General features: G+C 42.8%; 1 protein-coding gene across 2 annotated transcripts in view; it reads left to right on the plus strand.

Moving 5' to 3' along the window:
- GRB2 (growth factor receptor bound protein 2) overlaps positions 1–22,980 on the plus strand; it is a 60,085-nt gene that overhangs the window by 31,259 nt on the left and 5,846 nt on the right. For both annotated transcript variants that reach the window (XM_065693490.1, XM_065693489.1), the window contains 2 exons: positions 18,063–18,160; positions 22,529–22,651. In XM_065693490.1, coding sequence (XP_065549562.1) covers positions 18,063–18,160; positions 22,529–22,651 — 221 coding nt within the window. The remainder of the gene's footprint in view (positions 1–18,062; positions 18,161–22,528; positions 22,652–22,980) is intronic.

Below are 22,980 nucleotides of genomic sequence, written 5' to 3' on the forward strand. Positions count from 1 at the left end.
GCTCTTGTGTCACTAATGCTGTTAGTTGTATGCACTGGAATTGCCTTGATTTGTACAGGGCAAGCTAAGCTTCATTGATTTCTCTTGATTTTAGTCAGTGCTGATTTATAACTGGATTTCTAATCTCATTATGAAAGTGTCGTGGTTTAAGCAAGGGTTTGTTTACATGCAGGTAGGTTAAGATTCTGATAGCAAAAAATGACCTGAAGTTCCATTACTGTTGGTTTTGCTGTCCTTGCTTTGAGGACAGAATTGAGTGACCAGCCCTGTAGAACTGATGTGATCAGGTCTCCTCTTCTGGCTTTTGTCAGTGAACCACCCCAAAATGAATGGGGGATAAGTGCACATCTGCCTGTCCTCCCCACCAAGGAGAGTTAAGTTTAACATTTCAAGTGCACAGATAAGAGGTCAGGCAGCAAGTTATGCAGATACACAGAGCTGAGGCAATAGAAAGAGCTTTATGCAGATGCCAACCAAATCATTAACTGTGGCCATGTCTATATAATACATGACAAAATCATGAGGGCTGTGAGAGCGTAAACAGGCCTTTTGTGGGCTGAGCTAAGACATTGTAAAATTACTGGCTTAGAGCAGATACATACAAACTGCTGATGTACTCTTAAGAGTTATGGGTGCAATTAGTCTGAACTGGCAGCTGAACCTGCTCGGGAAGAGATTGGATTTTTGTGGTGCCTTTATATTTCCCTTCCTTTCTCAGGGCTGCGCATAACTAGCTGACAGTACTGCTGCTGAACGCACATCCAGCCTCAAAGGTCTCATGTTGCTTTGATTCAGGGAGCCTGAGGCTTCTGCTGACCTACAGGGTAGTCCTTTTGTTCTGGAAAAAGTTAGGAGCTGTTTGCTGCTTGAAAAATCACTTTCCATTTATCCTATAGCCACCAGTCTGGTTTTAATGCCCTGTATGATCTCTTGCTTACCTCTGTTTCCCTTACCAGTGTTATTTAATCTGAAGGCATCTTGCTGATCCTATTTAGTGCCAAAATCTAGCATGCTTTTCTTCCTTTTCTCTAAGTTTCCCTATTGCTGATTCTTGGCCAGGTTCTGCTGAGGTAGCTGGATAGTGGCCACAATAATCACCCTCAGCTATCTTGTGTATCTGAGGCTATTTCATGCTTCCCCTCTCCCTTCACCAATACTCATATCCTGCAGAATAGAAGAGTTAAGGGGTCATTCCATCTTTAATGTGCATCTCTTTAATGTGCTATCTTAAACCAAGATTAAAACTGTCCCTTCCTGTGCCTGCTCTGTGGCAAACTGGTTGCAGATGCGATTTGCCATCTTCACACTGTTTATCCACCTTGTAGTAAAAATTAATGAGCAGTCTCCAGTCACGTGCAGTTTTGAGATCCTTGTTTTTCAAACTACTGGCTCTTTACTCAGTGTTCCCAGTTAAAGCATCTGGGAATGGGATTGGCTAAAGTCTCAATAAATCAGGCTCTTTAATATTCTGCAGCATATTATAATTACATCAATGTATTACTATTTCTTATTGCTTATGGAGTATGGATTTGGAATTCCTGATTCTCACTTCAATATGTTATATTAGAATTGGTTAAATGGGTCCAAATCTAGAAAAATACTGACTTAGAGCTACAGTGCACCTTACAAAGCTGCTTATTCTAGGAAATTGGCCTCCTGTTATCTCTGATTTCATGCTTTTTCCATCTGTCTCAAAATGAAGAGATTAGGGCTGATCCGAGCTACGTGTGTGAGGCAGATTATGGTAATCTTATTATTCTGATCTCATTACTCTTAGTCTCTAGATCTGAAAATGTCCTGGGGTTAACCCTTTCTTCAGCAGCTGCAAAAGCATGTACTGAAAAGGTAATGAAGGTGTGTTCTGCAAACTTCACATTAAAGCTTTATATTACCATGAAATAATCAAAGACTTTCCTACTGAGAGTAATGGTTGTTGTTGGGTTTGGTTGTTGGGGTTTTTTTGTCTGAACAGGCTGTCTAAAATGATGAGTAAATCGACTCCTTTGAGTTACAAAGGATGAAATTCACCCTGTATATATGACAACGAATAAGAAACGGTTGTTAAGAATTGCATTTTCAGCTTAAACAGAACACCTTCTGGAGATCCTTAGTTCATGATAGGTTAGAATTATTTTTTTGTAGCTTTTCTGAAAAAGAAATTGGGATTTTTCCAGTTTTGTCCCAGTGGTTGACACAGAAAACCATAAAACTTAATGGAGTGTCTCCTGATCTCATTGCAAGTACATACAAATTAATGCGAGGTGCTGGAAAACACGTAGCTGTGTATTTTAAATGAAGAAGGGACAACTGAATTGGAGCACAGAATTCCCAAACGTTTTAGTATCTACAGCACAATTTTTCTATTGTCACTGGTAGGTCCATATTAGTTGATTGGAAAGGGTTAACTTTCTGGTCTGTGGTGGAGAAAGGGACTCTCTTCTGCACAGGGCTAGTAAGTTTTACTGTGAACACTAATGCAAACATTAGGTGGACTTTGAGGATTACAAGAGGTCTTTGTCTCCAACTTATGGAGAAGCTCTGTCTTTTCTGCACAGTTTCAGGCACCACTTACGAAACAAGTGGTGTTGCTTCTTCAAGCCTGTAAGTGAAAAGAAAGCAAAGTGACAGCTGATGCTTGTGGGAGTTACAAAGCAAATATGTTTCTCTGTCTTTAAGAGATTTGGGTTTTATCGTAACTCCTGTTCGAACAGATTCATTGGCTATTTGAGAGTACTAGACTGATGGACTTCCAGATTAGATACTGGAGGGAGCTCTCTTTAAAGTACTTGAATATTGCTCTGACTGTTCTACTGCAATCTGTGAACATCAGGTGTATTTTCAGTTCCTATCCTAAAGTTGCTTTTGGAAAGAAGATTGGAAAGGAAGGAGAAAGAGATGTGTTAGTACATCAGAGCTGGGATAGAAGGAAGTTCCTTCTCCTTGTGCGTTCTCTCATTTTTGCAGGTTATCTGAATTGGACCTTTTGGTAGATTGGGGTATATTCTTAGACCTGGTTTTGCTTAGGGAGAAGCATGCGATGCAAGAACATCACTTAAGTTGCTACCCCAACTGCCTAGAGTACAGAGTGTGTAACTCTACGTTAGGCTTCATTGTTTTGTAGTACAGGAGCACTTGAGCTTTTCCTCTAGCTGCTAATTCCTGTGCTCTGTTGATAGAAAACTCATGTAAGTGACCAAGCTCCATTGGGAATGAGCATGTTGAAGAAATGGAGCCTTCCCAAATGATCTTCACCCTGCTCAGTCTTTAACTTCTCAGACACTTGGGCCAGCACAGGGTGGGAATGGAGAGTTCGGAGTTGGGAATGAAGGCAGGAGGGGAGAAAGCGCTGGGAGAAGCTTAATGTAACTGTCACAGACTTCACTTCTGGAATCACTGCCTTGGGGATATGCCTTGGCATTCCAAAACAGGATACTCTGTTTTGTGTGTCACTCACCTGTGGTTGTGCAGACATCTGTAGAGGTGCACTGTGAACCAGTCAGGGGAAAGAGGCCACTGGAGAAGGGGTTGGGGTTAGGGGGGGTGGGGGGGTGTTTGTGCTTGGTTTGGGGTTTTGTTGTTTGGTTTTGTTTTGGGGTTTTTTAGCTAAGGTTCTGTTTGATTTGGTTCAAAGGAGCTGTGCTGGGGGGGGGAGCAGCTTTGTGTGGGAGCCTTCTCCGCGTACCCTACACTGGCATTGCTACTGAAGGCTTTTGCCGATGTCAGACTTCAGCCTTCATCTCTGCCCTGGGGCTATACATTTGGCTAAGTCTCATGATGGCAGAGCAGCGTTCTCTTGTTGATTATAGAGCAGTCCTTTCTTTTTGTAACTTGAATTCTTTTTCTTGCTGTTCTTAAGAACTCCTTAAAAATTTGCCTTACCAAAAGCCCCGCTCTTCTATTGTGCGTTCACACTGGGTGGTGATGGTTGTTTTGCTTTGAGTGCTGGGTTGCTGGCAATGTTTTAATATATTTTTAGATAACAGTGAAGTATTTGTTTTTCAAATGAGAGGTAGGAAATTGCAAAGAATAAAGAATTGCATAAGCTGGCTTAGTGATAGCATGCCTGTTCCATTTGGGGTAGTGGAGGAGGAAGGGGGAATAGATGGTGATGTAAGGGCTGTTTCTGTGACACTCCTCCAGTAATAACTTCTATGAGGAGCTGTAAAGGGCTGAAGAAAAAACAAAGACATTGAGGATTTGTGGACTTTGCTTGACATGAGCCATATCTCCTCTGTTGTAAGAGGAGCATAATTCAAATGAGCACAGTGAACCCTTCCTGTAGCAAATGTAAAACTTCCCCTGAGCTTGATTCTTGACAAAGCAGAGGGTAGATGGCAGTCCCTATGAGGGAAGGGCTGTCTCTATAAGCAAGAAGCATTAAGACTCCTGATTAAATTCTAGCAACCAGAGTTTTGGAAGCTCTGTGTTGATGAGGCAAGTCTTTACTTTGTGCTATCTGCTGGTTGCAGTAAGCCTTACACCTGAGAAGTGCACATAGCCTGGAGATTAGAGGCTGGGTTTTTGTAACAGTAGAAAAGTGAAGGGGCTTTCTTCAGTATTTTAAAGCCTATTTCCTGGTCTAATTATCACTAATCAGTCTTTCTGTTTTGCTGGTGTGTGAAGTCTGCTTAATAAAGACCAGTATCTTCTGTCCCACAAGCATTTATATCATCTTGTTCTCCATCTATATGCCTGGTAAATTTTACAGCCACAGCTAAGTTCTGCTGTCCCAAAGGTGTAGGTGTAACTGCTGCTGCCTGTCCTAAAAGAAGAAATACAGCTTCCTTGCATGGACTGACAGCTGTTTGTAGAGGGCTCCTCACCTGGAATTCTAATTTTGCACCTCAAAATGAGATTTCAGCACCATTGACTTCATTCTTTCAGTAGGGCAGGGACTGAAATGCATGGGCAGGGAGTTACTGGTGCATTTTGAAGTTGGGGGGAATGCACTTCAAATAGATGGCAATAATCTATCCTTAGATCACTAAGGCTGTGAAACCTTCTTGGTGCTAACAGGAAATGGCAGACTTCAGCTTCATTGGCCAAAGTGATCAGCCTTTGCAGGTGGGGTGTGAACTGAATGGTGGTGACATTTGGGGCAGCTGTCTGAGGGCAATGGAACTGGGGCTTTTCCTTCTCTGTACTTTCAAATGCAGATTGCAGTTATATGCTCTTGGGACTGGCAAAAAAGTATGTCTGTGCCTGAGATGTGCAAGAAATCAGTGAGTGTTGATTCTTCATAGCAAATACTGATAATTCAGTTGTCACAGAAAGGATACCGCAGTTAACACTTGCTTGACACCTTATGTCTAAAAGGTTTGATGTCGGTGCACTGGTATTGCCATGTGATTTTTAAGCATGTAGTCATAAAGCCCTGCTCTTCTCATGTGCAGTTTCACAATGCGTAGTTGGATGGAAGGGCTGACTTTTTCCTATGCATGGCAGTGATAAACCCATAAAGAATCCACCTTGTCAGAAGGACCAACTGCTGGAAGTATGGAGCAGAAACAGACTTGATCAGCCTGCCAGTACTTCTTGTGAGTGTCCCTGAGCTCAATAGCTGTTTCATGCATTAGATCTGTGGTTTTTCTGTCTATGCTGCAGAAATCCTCAGATGTCTTACCAGGATCAGTATGAGGTTTAGCTTAACCTGGCTGCGTGACCTTAAGGTAACTTCTCTTTCTATCTTACTCATTAAAGGTCCCAGCTTCAATTTGTGTACAGCTTGAAACACAGCTGTCTTACCACTTGCCCAAATAAGCCTGTCCCCAGAAGACACAAATACCTCGGTCAGCCTCAGCTGAGTACCTCACTCTGCTTCCCTGTTTTCTTTCTACACACTCACATTCAGTTGAGTCTTGGGTTTTTGCTGCCCCTTTGCAGGACTGCCTGTGTACTGCTTCTCAAGCTCTTGTCTGCCTGTTCCCATAGTCTGCTCCGTTTAACTCCGTCTGGATGAAACTTCACACAAGTGGAAGATTAATTCGTGTTTATGTGAGTTTTGGTGTTCGTTGTTGGAGGAATTGTAGAGCAGTTTGTGTCTTGTGAAACTGGAATGAAGGGTGTTTCCTTCATGGCACTGCCTGCCCTATTCCTTTCCTTCCCATCTCCTTAGTTGCTTGTCTCAGCTCTAGACTTGTACCCTGCACTTGCTGTGTGTCTGTGTTGCTGACCAGTGAACTAAGACAGGTGAAAAATACACCACCACCACCTCCCTGAACTGTCCTGCACATCAGTTCCCTAATCTGTTGCATTACACAAGTGCTTGTTACCACTGCAATGGAGTACATGTGGGAGGCTGCAGCCACACAGCACTGATTGCACAAACCAACTCAAACAGTGCTGCTGCCAAACATCCAGCCACTACAGACTTGATAGCCTGGCCTCTACGTTTGTACCGGGTAGGAACTCATGCTCGGAAGCATGAATTAACACGTCAAGTTGTTAATTCCGAGGTTAAGATGCATACAAGGTCAATACTAACAATTTCATTGCTTAGTGTTCTGAGAGATGCCACAAACATCCTCATTCCTGGATGCAGATTTAAATCACCTGGATTTTGACTTGTAGCAGCTCTATGTTTAGTTGAATACGTGTGCCGCTTTCAAGGCATGACTGAACTACTGTGGTTTTTGAGGACCATCAGTAAGAGATCTGGAAAACACAAAAGTGGTATCACAATAACCAAAGTGTTGCTTAGCTTTCCAAATATATGTTTAATATGGCCTACCAGGTGTAATTAACCTGGGGAACTTTGTTCTGTGTCTAATTAGTTGTCAAATATTATTCCCGATACCTGTCTGTCAAAGAGCTGAGTAAGGCTGTTTCACATGCTCTATATTTTACAATGCTATAAAATATGAAGCAATCAATATTAGATACAAGAACCTATGCTGGTAGAATCCTAAGGCCTTGACATTTTAAAACCAGATGAAGCGAAGTTAGTGGGTTTATTGCTCTTTTAACTTGTCTGGACTGTAAAATAGATGTATAATAAATACTGTAGTAAAACAGTTTAAACAAAGCCAGGCATTTAAAGACAAAAAAGGATTTGAAGATGATCTGTCTTGTAAATATATGCCAATTGCACTGAAAGCTTCCCCCCTGCCCCCCCCCCCCCCCAATAATGTTGCTTATAGTCAGAAGAAATCCGTTTCTTGATCTTTGGAAAGATGTTGGATGTTGTGCTTATATGGTTGCAATAGGGTTTTGACTGGAAAAAAACAGAATAGCTGCAGATCAAGTGTATTTAGTTCTTTGCAAGCAAATAAAAGGAAAGTCTGTGTTTTGAACACTTTTGACATTTTTCTTTAAGGCCTTTACAGGATGTATCATTTCTTGGTGTTCTTTAAAACGCAGCAGATAGTGTCTTGTATTGTATTTCCCACTGAGATATAGCTGGGTTTTGGTAGTGGTTTTGGGTAACCTTTGCATGTTTCCCTTCTGGCTTGCTTTGTAGCAGGCAGTTAACATTGATGCCTGACTTGCTCCTCGCCAAATAGTCTGTGGTTGTCAGGGCAAGGTAGGTGCATTTTGTCTTTTTCCAAGTTTTTGAAGTACATGAACACAGCAGTTTTCTTTATGTCTGTACACATGTTGCTGGTCACTTGAACTTCCCAGTGCCTCCCAGGATATCAAGCCCGGTAGTCTACTGATGCTGGGAGCCTGTTTTATAAGCTGCCAGGGAGACCTCATTTAGGTGAAATCTACCATAGGGGGGATGTAGAAAATCACAACCAAGCTTGGGTAGCAGAGGTTCACTGCTGCACTGTGAGTGTCTTTCCACAATGTAATCTTGGCTATGATAATACTGCATTAAGGAACTGGGTGATGAAATAGGGCATGCTTATAATATTTGTGGTGATTATTAGTTGAGTTGGGCTTATGCTGAAGATACAGTGAACGAATGTATTCTGAAACCGGGAAGATGCTCAACAAGAATTAATCTACTGTTAAGACACACAGGCAGAAATAATCAGCTGCCCAAATACAGGCTGGGGAATAACTAGCTAGGTATCAGTTCCTCTGGAAATACCCTAAACATTACAGTGGGAAACTGGCTGAAACTGAGGTGGTATCACACTCTTAAGCAAAACTTACAATGAGATGTATAGACAAGGCTCTAATACCTCTACAACATGCAAAGAAATTCCACTCAGAGCACGTAAGGCCTTGGCTGGGGAGCACGGTAGCTTAAAGTCCACAAGACTTTAAAGCTACAAGACTTTAAACCACCTCTAAATTTCTGATCAACAATGAAGTTCCACTAGTTACCATCTCTCCTCCTGCCCAGCTTTCCCAGCACTGGGATAGAGTTTGGTCTTCCTGCAGGATGCCAAGTGAATTGAGCAATATTCAGTTTCAGTGGCTGCAGCTACCTTCTTTAGAGGTTTGCATTGCATAGGTGTTACTAAGCAGCTTCCTTGACACATCCTTTTGGACTTTAACCTGTTATTACTTACGTACGTCATAGCAATCCTGTTGTGTACAAGCATTAGAATGGTTGTAATAGAGAACTTCTTTACATGGAGCAATTGCTTCATGTAACTCCACAAATAACTGTTCCTGTCTGCTTAAAAGTGGTGGGTGAACATTGTGTGCTAGGAAAAGCAATAATTAAGAATGAAAGTACAGGAGTGGAGTGTTGGACTGTGAAGAATCCTGTTCTTCAGTGAGATGCCAGCCTTTCCTTGTCCTCTAGTAGTGTTGACTGCCGTGGTGTGGTTATAGGCAAGGTGTGGGGCAACCAGCAAGGAACTCTGCCTTCTGGTCTTAGCTCTGTTGTATAATCACAGAGGAATTGTTCCTGTCTCTGTGTGATGGCTGTATCTGCTTCCTCAGACATGGTGAGGAATACATTCTCCAGCAGTGCATTTTAGTAAGGTATTAGGATGCATGCAAATAGAATTAGGAATAGAAATAGGAACTCTGGGGTATTAAGTAAAATTGTTATGCAAAGCAGGTTAAGACTGGATTTCACAGGCTGTGAATCTGGTCTGATTTATGGACTGTCACACATGTGTATTTCCCCAGGGTATTTCTCACTTTTACTGGGTAACCAGCTTCATTTGTATTGTAAAGCTCTGAAAGGGCAACCACAGCTGGAATGGCAAGCACATGTTACGTGATTGCTTGTTCTTCATTACCTTTTTGAGCTTTTCTGTTTGATACACACCATCAAGTAATGGTTTACAACAGAGCCTGCGTGATGAGAGAAGTCGTGTGAGAAATCTGTGCTATTGATAGGCTTGCAAACAGCCACAAGGCCACGGCTGATGTTCTGGCACTGTTTCTGTGTGAAGTTTGCAAGCAGCTCAGAAACGCTCACTGGAATGTGTGATGGGGGGATTTATTATTATTATTATTTTCTGGTAGAGTGGCTTTTGACCTGCATCCCTCAGAGCTCGTGCCAAGAGCTCTTACAAAAGCCTTACGGTTTCATTAAAGGCCTGAAAAGTTGTACTTTTGGAGAAATAGTGCAGAGTATATGATAACAGATGTGTTTTATGCTTGGTATCCGTGTTGCTGAACTGGAAGGGATAGCTGGAAACAGCCCCTCTTTTAAGATGGCCTGGAATTCATGACATTTGCGTTAGCAGCAGATGCAGGAATAGAAACCAGGAGACCTTAGTCTGACCACTAGGTAAATTTCTTCTCAAAATGGAGGGTTTATTGAGATGCTTAAGGCAATGTATACTCTGTTCTTTATGTACAGATGTGCATATATGCATTTGGGTTATTTTGGGGTGTGGTTTTGGATTTTGAACCTTTTCCAAACAGAGCAGGTTTTTACTCTGAATTCAAGGCTGTTCTCTTTACTCAGTGAAAGATGGAGGATGGTGTAGAGCTCTCTAGGCTTAGAGCCTGAACTGTTCTTTGTGTGCTTCACTGCTGGCTCTTCTTTTGGGACCCTGCATTAAACAGCGCTAATCTGTTGACTTCCTAAGAACTCAATGGGGAAAGACACTCACAAGCAAATGACCATCCCAAGTAGTACCTGAGTGAATTAATCCACACAACAGAGAACTGACCAAATGCCCTTCAATGCTTCCAAATTCAGTGTGGATTTGGTTTGAGATTAAGGAAGGATGTTTTGTCTTCTGTTTCCGTGATAACATCCTGAGCACTACAGCTAGTTATAAAAGGCCGGTCCTGGTCTTGAGTCACTGTAAACTCACCCTGTGTCTGTTAAGGAAAAACAACATTCCCCTTCCTCTTTTTAAGAAACTCTTCTTGTGGATCCCATAGCATTCTGCTCTCTGCATGTGCGAGCCAAGCAGTGGAGCTTAAGCTGCGATAACAGTCGTGTTTTCTTGCACTCCATTTTGATCAAGCACTGACACGAGACAGTGAACTCGCTGCAACATCCAAATGTTGAGCACTCACCCTTACGTTATGGAGCTCATCAGAATTAGTGTTCACTTCAGCACCATAAAAGTTGCTGAACATAAAACTGATCTCTCTTCTGAGAGTCCCTGCTGGGACTGAAACACTTGGGGGTCTTTTAGATGAGGGAAACCTAATTAGAACACGAGCTGGAGCTACTTGTAGCTCTGTAAAGCTATTTCTGCTTGGCTTGCAAAAGCACCAATACTGATTTTTACTGCAGGCTCCTGTTCTTTTTATAATGGAGGTTTTACATCAACCTCCTTGAAAATACGCATTTTGTGGTATCTTTAGCTTAACCTTTATATGAGTGGTAATAATGGCAGGTCTAATTTGGAGAGAATTCTGTAATCACTGAGGCTGACATCTCACTATCTTTCACAAGCAACATAAGCAGAACTGGCGAATTCATCATCATTTTACTTCCATGTGTTTATGCTAGTGGGAGCTTCCTGCGCAGAACTTCAGCGAAGATGAGACCTGTGCAAAGTTCTTCGAGCTTTAGTGACTCCTTCCAAGGTCTCCATGAATATTTTGAAGGTCACTGTAATGTACTTAAAATGCTGAGGTTTTCCTCCCAAGTTTCCCAGAGAAGCTGTGGCTGCCCCATCCCTGGCAGTGTTCAAGGCCAGGCTGGACATAGGGGCTTGGAGCAACCTGGTCTAGTGGAAGGTGTCCCTGCCTGTGGCAGGGGGTTGAAACTGGATGAGCTTTAGGGTCCCTTCAACCCAAACCATTCTATGATAGGGAAAGAGAATTGTTGTCTAGATTGTTCTCCTTTTACTTCTCTCTCTTTCTCCTATTATCTTAAATAAGTAAGTCTTCATAATTCAAGGCTTTTGCCAGAGGGGAAGTAGTAGTAGTACAAGACTTGCAAGGCCTGAGAGGCAGGGTAAGTTAGTCTGTGCTGAGCTCTGTCCTTGTGGCTAGACTTCATTGTACCTCAGCTAACTTAAAGTTGCCTCAAGTATTCTTGTGTTACATACAAAAAAACACAAAAAGGTGGTTTTGAAATGAAAGCTTGGGTGCTGGTTCCCAGCTCCATTCCTCTCCTTGCACTTTGCTTTGTTACAACACACTTTACTGTACTTGCCAGCCAGTGCTACTGTGGGTTTCTTGACCCCTGTATCTCTTTCTCTCTATCTGGAGTTTGGCATGGTGAAATACTGCATTGTGTTGTTATCGTAGCTTGTTTTTATCTCATGTAGTTAGAACTAACATCATTTCCGATAATCTTACCCAGCTACTTCTTCCCGTCAGCCATTCCTGAAGGTTAGGGGAATACTGGATTTACCTAAGAATATTTGTATGGGACAAAATTCCATTGATTTGTGTGGTAGACTTGGGGGGGGACACGACAGTATTATCTATAGTTTGGAAAGAGAAGCTTAGTTCCTACAGTGGCTGTGTCCTGTGACTTTCATTGTCATTTCTGGTTTGTAGTCTCTCACCTTGGTCATGTATTTTACTTTGGACTAGTTTCCAGGCTCCTTCAAGATGAATTGGAGCTCTTGGCCTCTTTAAGAAGGAAATACATTTAAAGACAGCAGTGCTTAACACAGACACCAGCATTTGCTCTCCTTGGTTCCTGCTTTCAGCTTGGCCTGCTGTGGTGAGCACTGTCAGCGTGAGCTGTCATTGTGTGCAGTGTGTTGAAGCAGCAATCATCACTTCATACAAGGCTCTGGCCATAGCACTGCTTGAGAGCAGGGGGGAAAAGGCCCTGCACGTTGTGTTTGCTGTGGTGGAAAGCCTTTCTGAATTGATTTTTTTTTTTTTTTTTGAGTTTATATTTTGTGCTTTAGAAAAGGGTGACGGTAGTGTTTCTATAGTGGGGAGAGGGTGAGAATGAAAACCTGTACCATCACACATCATTGCATTATATTCCAATGTACATGCATTATTTAGGTCTTATTTCATATTGCTTGATAGAGAGTGCAGTTTCAGAAGCAATCTTTCTCCTGTTTCCAGTAACACTTACTCAGTGGTTAAGTGTTTTCACAGCTTTTTATATCCGCCTAAAGAGCAAGTGTTCACAGTCTTCAAGCATGTCCAAACATGGTGCTTTAGGTTTTGATCTGAAAAATTGACATTTTGCGTTTCCTGTGTGTAATTATGATGAATTTAAGGAAAAGTATAAAACCTGTCAGCAGTTCTGAGTTCTTGAGCTACTCACCTCAATTGGCTAACAGTTGAATTACAATGCCATTTGACATGCACCATGGCTTTCCCCAGGATGCCGTTTCTGCCACCTTGTTGATGGTGTTTGGCAGTCACAGGGAGAAGGATTCACTTGTTCAGGGAAATCTGTGTAACCTGATGGGAGCTGCGGGTTACCTGGCCACATTTCGGGTTGTCTTCTGCAAAACCCCAAAGAGATGGATTTGAATGTCCTGTGGAGCCATTTCAGTAAGTTTATGGGGAAGAAAAGTGCTCATAATGGACTGTGTTGAACTTATCATAGAATTATAGAATAGTTTGGGTTGGAAAGGACCTTAAGATCATCCAGTTCCAACCCCCCTGCCATGGGCAGGGACACCTCACACTAAACCAGGGCACCCAAGGCTCTGTCCAACCTGGCCTTGAACACTGCCAGGGATGGAGCATTCACAACTTCCCTGGGCAACCCATTCCAGTGAACTTGCTCTGTTGGATCCGGGTGTAGCTTCCCCTGAAGCAGTGGGTGCTTATTGGTTTGTTAGAGGGTTCATACCTCTCTTCTTGGAGCAGAAAAGGAGCCATTTCCTGACTCTGAAATGAAAAGCTGTGTTAAAGCACTTCTGTGGAGGGTGAAACCATCCTCCCAACCACCAGCCCATCCCGGGACACGTGTCCAGGCTTCAAACTTCAGTTGCAGAATTGCTGCCTTTGAATCATTTGTTCACTTTAACACTAATTCACTTTAACGCTTTAATTCACTTTAACACTTTAATTCCCTGTGACACTCAGTTTGAGTGTTAGAAGCACTTCCCTAGCATTCCTGAGGCTTTGAGAGCGTGTTTCATGTACTGCATCATTTTCTTTGTGGCAGTGTCAGTTCAGCTTTGTGGAGGAGCAGAAACAGAGTGGCAGCAAACAGCTTGTGCTTGAGCAGTTGTGCTGTTGCACTAAGAAACACAAAGTAATAATCCCCAGACTTTACAGATCAGGAAAATAAGGAAGTTCAGAGCCCTTCCTGAACAAGTTTTTTGGGTTTTGTCACTCCAGAACTGGAGCATTCCAATGAATTTGGCTAAATTTGCAAGCACATAAGTACGTTTGAGGCCTTCTGTTTTGTTCATGTTTGCATATGGAAGTCAGCTTGAGAGTTGAGATGCCAGATCTGCTTGTTACGTTCCGGTTTAGTGCCTGCATGTTCCTGAAAGTTAGTTGGTTTTGAGGGGATCAAGACTGATGTGCAACAGTTCACAAGGGTGGAAAGGCTGTGTGTACACATACTTGCTAGGTATGGGATCGGGAATGGCTGGGGATGCTTGCTGTTGGGAACTGTGCCTCTTGAGCAGTGCCTCTTCTCATTTCCATGGGAACAGATGGGCTTTTGTTGATAATAGATCTATCATCAAAGTAGGAAACTGATGGGCAGCAGTTGAGCCACTGTTACAGTAAAACAGGGCTGACTGCAGGCTGAGGACATCACATGGCACTATGTGTTCAAATGGAGTAGCTAAAAATATCCTTCCTTCTTCCTCCTCTTAGGCACAGATGCCCCAGTGTGAAAGGAAGAGACGCTCTGGCATAGATTTGCTTAGATCTAGAGCAGACAGGGGGGTTGGCTGCAGAGGAATGCTTTATGTTGTGACCTATACAAACAGCAGCAGCTTCTAGCAGTCGAGAGAAATAAGTGTTTGTGCCTTTAGACTTCTGTGCAGCCTCTGAAGGCTGTCTCCCTTTGGAGCACTGAATCTTTAAGCTTCATTTTGTTGCTTTGTTTCTTGGTATTTATTTGTACTTGGGGAAGCTTTCAAAGCAAAACCCAGTGATACATGCAGTACTTGGACTAAGTTATAACTTGGGAATGTAAGTCTAGGAAAACCTTAACCGTAGCTCAGGTAAGAACCTTTATTTTCTTTAGAGGCATAGCACTGTGTTTTAAGGATCCAGGTGATACATTTTACTGTCTGGAAGTCACTGGAGGCCAGCTGGAGCTATGGGATAGAGGGATTTACTGAATGCTTTTCTTTAAATGCTTTGCAGCATAATGGTTTAAAGTCAGTTCTTTCATTTCAGTGGGTTTACAGTTTAAAAGAGCAATGCCAGATGCAAATGTCTTAAGCTTGATACATCAGTGCAGAGAGTTCATGTGTTCCTGAGTGACTTTTTAGCTGTATTTCATTACTGGCTGTCAGTGGCATAAGGTGTTTTCTTGAAGGCTATAATTTTACATAACTATCCTGCAGTTGTCATACAGCTGCATAACTTCATAATAGCAGCACCTGAATTCCAGCCTTGTGCACGTGACTGCTAAGTTGCCCTGAATTTAAGGTACTTCAGTATCTTAAAAAGCTTCATTTTTGCTTGGCTGAGCGCTGGGAACAGCCCCAGCAGAGTCTGTTTGAGGATCTGTCAGGAAACAACGATTTTGCAGATCTCTGTTGTGGAGATGAGTCCTCTTGAAACAACACGTGAACATGGAGCTTTGTACAGCAAACAGCACCTTGTGTTGCCTCTGGAGGAGTGCACACTGCAAGACCTGGAAAGAGGAAAGAATCAGGGGTGTTCACAGGGTAACTGTGTGTGTCTAAGCTCTCTGATATATAATATAGGGCATGGGGAGCTTGCCTGTGTGCTGGGTTGTGAATGGAGCTGTGATAGCTACTTAAACTGACCCTAGAAAGGACAACAGGAGCTGAAGATCCATCAGCCTGGGTGTGAAGCAGGAGAAAAGTCCTTGGAGCAAACAAAGCGACTGAAGGGGGGAGCTGTGGAGGATTCATAATTACAGCAGAAGTCCCCCGGCCAGGTTGTACATGCATCTGTGTAGGCAGCTCTCCTTACTCTGCCTTTTAACGAGCTATTTCTGATGGTCACAAAGCTTAGTGCCTGCTTCAGCAGTGCTCCCTCCCTTGCATTTGGCTTCAGGCCATGAATTGATGAGTACCCCAAGCCCTGTGTGATTTGGCTCCTCCACACCTATTAGCATATCTTCAGAGCAAGATAAAACTCATTAAAATAATTTACATTCAGGCATTAGAATTTCTGGTACTTTTTAATAGCCATTGCCAAGCGCAGCGGTATTAAACACACAGATCCATAGTGGTGTCCTTCACATGAAGCTACAGTTTGCCCTTTTTATCCTCTTCTTGGAAAAAGAACAGACTGCCATATCCCTTAACTGCTCCCTGATGGTAATGAAACAAGTTTGGAGGACACAGTGTTATCAAAGGTTTAATCTGTGCTGTCTTTGATAAAGGAACACACACAATTGTATAAAATCTGGCTTGTTAGAAATCACATCACAATGTGTCATGTTCATGTTCTGTTGTATTGTAAATGACTCTCGTGATGGCAGCTGAGGTACGTAACAACCAGACTTCCTCCTCATTTTAATCTTCATCTTCCCTGCCCCAGCTGTGGGCTGCCTGTTGGTATCATCTACTTGTACTTTGTGTTCTGGAGTTGAATGTATTTCTGCACAGAATGCTGCCTCGCAGTCACTGTGGTGATTGTAAGAGACATGCACTGCTTTCTTGCTTACATCTGTGGATCTGCATTAGCTTTTACCTCCAAGCCTGTAACAGAGCCACACTTGAACCTTTGGTCAGGTTATCCTTTCTAAATGACTGAACTGTAATGCATGCTAAAACTGCTTGTAAATAAATAAATGGAAGTCCAAAGTAGTAATTGCACAGAGGATAGCTTGAGTATTTTTATCCATATAAAAGTAGTTAGATTCTTCTAAGTGTTAAAGTCTCTTCAACTGAAAATACTATGATATAGGCTGTAAAGGTGCACAACTTTGCTCACCTAAAGTTCTGTAGATGTGGCCCTGCTCCTGCGCCAGTTCTGCAGTGGAAATGCTGGCACGTGGAGGATGCACATCATCAGTTGGGAGTTAAGGAACAGCCAGGTAACATGGCCTGCTATAGTTCACTGAGCAGGTCCAGATTCTGTTTTCTCTTGGCTTTGCCAGGTTTCATCTCTGTAGGTGCTGAGGGTTTTCTCTTTCCTATGTAGCAGTGAGCAGTGATGCAGATGAGGGTGCTGATCTGTCACATGTGTTTGAAGGGCAGCAGACATTGATCTTTAGAGTTGAATTTTCCAGAGCACTCCCATCAGCTGTAAGAATTTTAAAGCCTGCACTTGCAAATTCCTCTCTGCCTTTATCTTCTTTATTTCCTCTCATCACCCTTCCAAAAGCAACAGCGAGATAGAAAAGAGTGGTTTTGGGGTTTTTTTGGTGGATGTCTTCATGGTAACTATGTGTGTATGTAGTATTGATCTCAGGATCTGCATTTGTGGTGTCTTTCGCTTTGCATTTCCTCATCTTCCTGCATCCAAGCAATGCTGCTCATGTGGTACTTCTGTGACCTGAAGCTTTAAGTAAATAAATAAACCAAAATTCAGACCCAGCTTTTTGTTTGCCATTGTCACAAAGCTAAAATAGAGCCTAAGGAAGCTGAGAAGTGCTCTGAAAAAGTGGTGTTGTGGTGCTTCATTTTAAAGTGGGGGCAGGTTCTGTACACTGTTTGCTTCCAATACCAAATAAAATCAGTCTGAGGAGAGAGGTAGTTTCAGCCTATAGCATGGCTTTATTTCCAGCACATAACACCATTAAAGAGACTGCTTTCAGGCAGCACACCAGCCCTGCCTATTGCACTGTACCACAACTGCCATGAAAAATAAAGCACTGAAGTTTTAAGAGCAAGTATGCTTTGAAGTATCAATCTGTGCTTTGTAAAGCACCTATTCATGTGACTCCTCTCTTGTGACTCCTCATCTTTCATTCATTGTAGAATAAAGTTAGAGTAAGGAAAGTATCCCTTAAGAAAGAAACTTTGTCCATGTACGTTTGCTGTTTGTGTATTTAACTTGTCTTATTAACGTAAAACATGCTCACCAGGCAGGTCAGTGTCTCTGCTGTCTGTTTTAACCTGGGTTTAACTTGTATTGACAAAACCAGCTGAAGCTGCCAGTTGTATCCGTACTTGTGCTAATGTTGTCATGAGGGGGTGGCTTGTAGAATCCTCTATAATAGAGGTGTTGCCTTGAACCTTTAACATACCCAACGTGCAACCAGTGCAAATGTAGGAAAGCTGGATGGAATCATGTTTATGCTAAAGGCATCAGGTTTGTCAGCTGAATCCAGGGAAAAGTGATTATTAGAAGGGATGAAGAAACGGAATTTCTTGGCTTGCAGATTTTGAACAGAATTTTGTGATGAGGACAGCCCACTTGATAGATGTGTGCCAAAGACGGTGTTGTTAAAAGTAGCTGTGGACTTGAGTGTCTTTCTTACTAAAGCATGGGGGGTTGGCACGAAATTCCTCTGGCTGTTTTAAATTACGGTTCTGAACACTCATGAGATGCAGCAGAGCAGGATGACTGGCACCGTTTCTTACAGGCTCATCTCACAAGAGCAGTCTTAGAAACAAGAAGGTGAAGAATAAGCGAGTACCTTCACCACTTCTGCTGTATTTTGAAGGTTCATAAGCTTATTTTTTGTTTGCTTCCTTCAGGTTTTGAATGAAGAATGCGATCAGAACTGGTACAAGGCAGAACTCAATGGAAAAGATGGCTTCATTCCCAAGAATTACATAGAAATGAAACCACATCCGTAAGTAGAGCTTTGGTGTCAGGCTTCCCTGATCTTACTTTTGTGCATCCTCTCAAGCAGGACTTTCTTCTGAATACTTTGCAGACTGTACCTTACCGGATCTACTGAAGTGTGTGGTTAGATAAAGGATGCTGTTGAGTCGTGTCTCTGGACATACTGTTTACTGTAACTCATTCACAGCTAGCTGTTTAGGAGGGCATTTTTGGAAGCTTTTCTGGTGTTTTGCTGTAGGGTCACACAGATCCTGGGGGCAGCAGGCATAAACCAGTAGAGAACTCTTCAGTAGTGAGTTGTCACAGGAAAGAAGAGTGACTGTGTTCCTGTGATGATTCTCTGTTTTACTTAGCATAGCAGATAAGAGTCAAAACTGGCATTCACAGCTGCCCAGAAACATGTTTAAGGATATTTGGAGCACTCTTAGTATGTTTGTCACATCCTGAGTATGGAATCACAGAATTATTTAGGTCAGACAAGACCTAACAGTCATCTGCTCCAACACCTTCTTCACCAAACAGGCCACCCTCTGGTTTGATCTGGCATGATCAGGGGATCACAAATGTACGTTGCAGTTTCTTTTCATCATTTCTTTCAATCACCGTACATCAATTTGCAATACTTTTGCAGGCATTTGAGTTCTAATCTGGTGATGTCTTCCGTGATGATCAGTTTGTTCTGTAATCGTCCATGGTTTCAAGGGATAGAGCTTTCAGGTTTTTGATATCAAAAGGGAATGAACAAACCTGCAAGTGGATGAATTGGTGTTCTTTAAGTATGGTTACTTTGACCTTTTCTGAAGCTGTTTAAACTGCTGATGGCAGCTGGATGGAGTTAGCACCATATGTCAGCAATGCTGGGAGTCTGAACTAGTGTGTTAACAGCCCTGGGAAATAATGCAGAAGTTTTTACAGCATAATGTTTGCTCAGTTGTAATGCAGAACTCTCATGGTACAGGTCATACAAAAAGCACACTGCAGGCAGCTGGGAAAGGGAATGCTCCTTTTCTCAGCCTGGTATCAAATCATGTTGTGGGAAGATGGCAGAAATGCTTTTCAAAAGGATTTGGAAAGAGAGCAACTGCAAATGGCTTTAAATCCTGTCCTAGGATCTGAGACTCCAGCCCCAGAGCCATGTTTCCTCTTGCTTGTGTTTTGCAAATCTTAGTTTGCTTTGTAACCAGTAGCAAATGAAGCTGAAAGGAAAATGGGGCACCTCTCATTCACCAGCTGAGGGTTCTGAGGGGTTAATCTGAATTGCCACATCAGTTAACAAAGATTTAAGTAGACATGGGCATGATACTGAGAGAAGAGCTGTAGGAAGCTAGGCAGGGAGGATTCCTGTGAAAGGCACAAGTGAGTTCAGGGGCACCTTGCTCTCTGTAAAGGGGCATGGGAAGAATTCACTGGTTATGGTGTGTGTAAGTCAAGTGTTTGTGTTCATAATCAGCTTTTCTTGAAGATACTGCTGAAGTCTCACTTTGCAGTATTGTAACATAGGTGGAACTCAGCCAAGCTAACTAGTTGTGTTAAGTAAAGCCAAAGGAATTGCCAAACTGTGGATTGAAGCAAGTCTGAAAGTGATGTGAACTCTGTGTTGTGCCATCATCAGTGCATCTCCCTCTCACTGTGCAGCATCAGCAGTAATGCCAGGATTTGGACTTGGATTGGGTTTTGCAGTGCTGACTAGCTGAGTTTCACCTACATTACAAAGCCAGTCGGAGACAAGTGTTACCAAGAATAGGGAAGCTGTGGGAATGTTGTGGTTGGTTTCTTTGGCCTAATTCTCTCTGATTTTTGACATGCTTTAATTCCTTTAATCAAATTGTATGCTTGTACTTTGTAGTGATTCAGTAAAGCTTATGGGAAAACAGCAGCTTCAGGAAGGATTATAGATGTGCTCTTGAGCTCTTTCAGGCTTTCCTTCTATTTTATGGAGAGGAATGAGGAGTTTCAGGGTTTTTTTAAGATAAGGCTTTTATTTCCAAGTCACATGTGAGTAATTGAGACTTAATTGAGAACTAAAGAGAATTAAACCACTTTGTAAACAAGAACTGTGGCAAGATACTGAAGTCATGATATAAAACTTGCTTTATGTAATGTTTGGCAGAGGCAAAGTCCAAGACTTCCTTATCTTTCTGAGCATTGTGCCAAAAGCCCAGGAAACAAAATACTACCTCTGAATTCTGACGGGGTTTCACATAGTGGTTTCTTTAGGTAGGTTTCTAAAGGCAGCAGAGTGCAGGGAAAGGACAGATAAATGCTCCTCTGCTGCCTCTGCCACCACCTCCGGTACCAAGAAGCAACAGAGATGCTAACGCATCAGGAAAGGACTAAATGCAGTGAAGTATCACTGGAAATAGGATGGTTGTGGGAGAAAGCTTTTCCTTTCCATTTCAGGGGATAAAATGCACACGGGATTCGCAAGCAAGTAAAACATGTTTAAGTGATAATAGAAAAACCTCTTGGCAAGGAAGATCTGGTGACTTTGTGACTTGATGAAGGCTTCAGCCTCTCTTAAATGACTGTTTCATGGGGGATTCTCCAACTTTTTTCCTGCACCAAACCCTTCACTGTAGAAAGTAAACTTTGTGTGTGGTGCTCTTGTTTCTAAATGCTTTCCTCTGAGGTCAACCATCTGCATGGCTATAGGCTGTGGTTGAGTGCTTCTGTCCTGTGTGATCTGTTCCTCAGAACTTTAAGCTGTACTTTTTGGTTGTGAAGGTTTTCCCACACCATGTGACCTACCACTCAGCCCTTGTTTCCCTTTCATCTTGGAGTAGTCTGGAAGTGCAAATGTGAATGTGGGTAAGAATCCTGTGACCAGGGGCTGTTGGTCAGTGCTGCCTGTCTGGTTGCCTGAGGTAGGTTCACCCTTGGTGTCATGGAGGTGGTCAGCATGTGTGGTCAGACTTCTGCACAGCGGCCAAGAATCTCAGATGTCTCTTCCATGGTGCAGCTGTTTGATGTGACTGCTTGTGTGGAAGCTGCTGGATTGTCCTGACTCTAGGAAAAAGCAAGGCAACAGGCTGCTGAAACAAGTATTATCAGCCTCTTCTCTAGAACTCAACTGCATGCCCAGCTCAGCACTCCTCTGCAATGGAGCCAAGGGACATGGAGGGGACTTTTCTCACTCGATCTGCACATAACTCCACTCCGGGCACCTGCCTTAGCATTCTGAAGTGTGGTACGCATCTTTGACCCAGTGCTGTGGGATGGGACAGAAAGACTGGATTCTGGGCTGCAGGAACCTGCTGAATTGAAAGCACTCATTCTGCCTGAAGTAGTGGTGACTTACCACCTGATCTGAAAGATTAGAAATGGGTTTGGATACAGAACACCCTTTCCGCTTGTGCAGGATAGGTCAATCCATGGACAGGATCTTCTTTGTACAGCTGTGTTTCTGAAGAGAAACCTGTGAGTGAACTCCCAGTGGTTCCCTTGCACCTTGCAAATGCTACAGTTTTGGTAAAGATTTCTACCCACTAAAATTGTGACGTTTCTGGGCTTAATCCTTGATAACTTTAATTTTCTATATTGAAAACCATGGCTAAAGCATGGGTAGCTCCTCCTTAGGAGGCATAAGTAATAGGGGAGACTGTAATTACTTCCTGCTGATTCTCTTTGGGTGCTAATAGTGACATAAGTGCTGCTCTATCATAGGGAAGTTCAGTAGTGACCAGCCATCAGTAAAGGACTTCTTTGTTGTCTCCGATTTGATGGCATCGTACACTTGGGACAATTAAAACTTTGTAGGTAGAGACATGAGACTTTATTTCTTAGTGATGGAGGAAGGGAGCTGAGTTTCTTGTTTGAGCAAGGCATTTAATCTGCTTGACTTTAGGTTCTGAGGGCTGATTACTAAGATACCATTGCAGACCACAGTAGACATTTGAACTTCATCCAAGGTTGTAGCCAGTTCCAAGGTTCTCATCTTAGTGAAGTCCTGCTTTGAGAGACTCTGAAGCAGTTGTGTACATGAGGTTCTTGTTGTGATGTTTTAGATGCTAAGCTGCAGGTGCTATAGGGTGCAAACCGATGTGAATAATACATTAAATTTTGAGTAGGATTTTTTCCACCTCTGCAAATAAATCCTTTAATTTGAGGATTTCACTCTTGCCACATCTCTGCTCCACTGCATTGGGTAGAGTAGGGCTACTGCAAGCACCTGCCTATCAGGCTGTGGTTGCTTCATTGCCAGGAGGAAGCATTATGAAAAGCTGCATGGTTCCGTGGCCTGTATTGGTATGGCAGTGAGGTGCGGTGTAGTTATTTCTGTTAGGAATCACTTTATCTTTGTGTGAGTGTCTACATCTGGCTCTGCCATGAAGGAATTACAATTCTCCTCTTTCCCTGTTGTTTTCCTCATACACAGGTGGTTTTTTGGGAAGATTCCCCGAGCGAAGGCTGAAGAGATGTTGGGCAAACAGAGACATGATGGTGCCTTCCTCATCAGGGAGAGTGAGAGCGCTCCTGGGGACTTCTCCCTCTCAGTCAAGTAAGTAATGCCCAGAAGCAGCTGTGTGTGGTAATCAGGCCACCTACTGCTCATATGTGGATGTGTGATGAAAGGTCAGGTGAGGGCAATGCTGAGGAGTAGGAATAAGCTTCCAGATGCCCTATAGCATTGCTGTTCTTTCAGTGATGCTTATTTAGTCCCTCTCTAAGAGAACAAATATATGTGCTCTGGTTTGTAATGAGTACAGGGGTGACCTGGTGGCATGTTTCTGTCTGGCTTATACAGTTCCAGGCACTATCTGCTGGTCTGGTTTTGAGTCCCATTCCTCCTCCTTACAGACACAAAGTGCCCAGTGTGTACCTGTTTTC

This window comes from Lathamus discolor, chromosome 13 (assembly GCF_037157495.1).
Source record: "Lathamus discolor isolate bLatDis1 chromosome 13, bLatDis1.hap1, whole genome shotgun sequence".
Classification (NCBI taxonomy): Eukaryota; Metazoa; Chordata; class Aves; order Psittaciformes; family Psittacidae; genus Lathamus; species Lathamus discolor.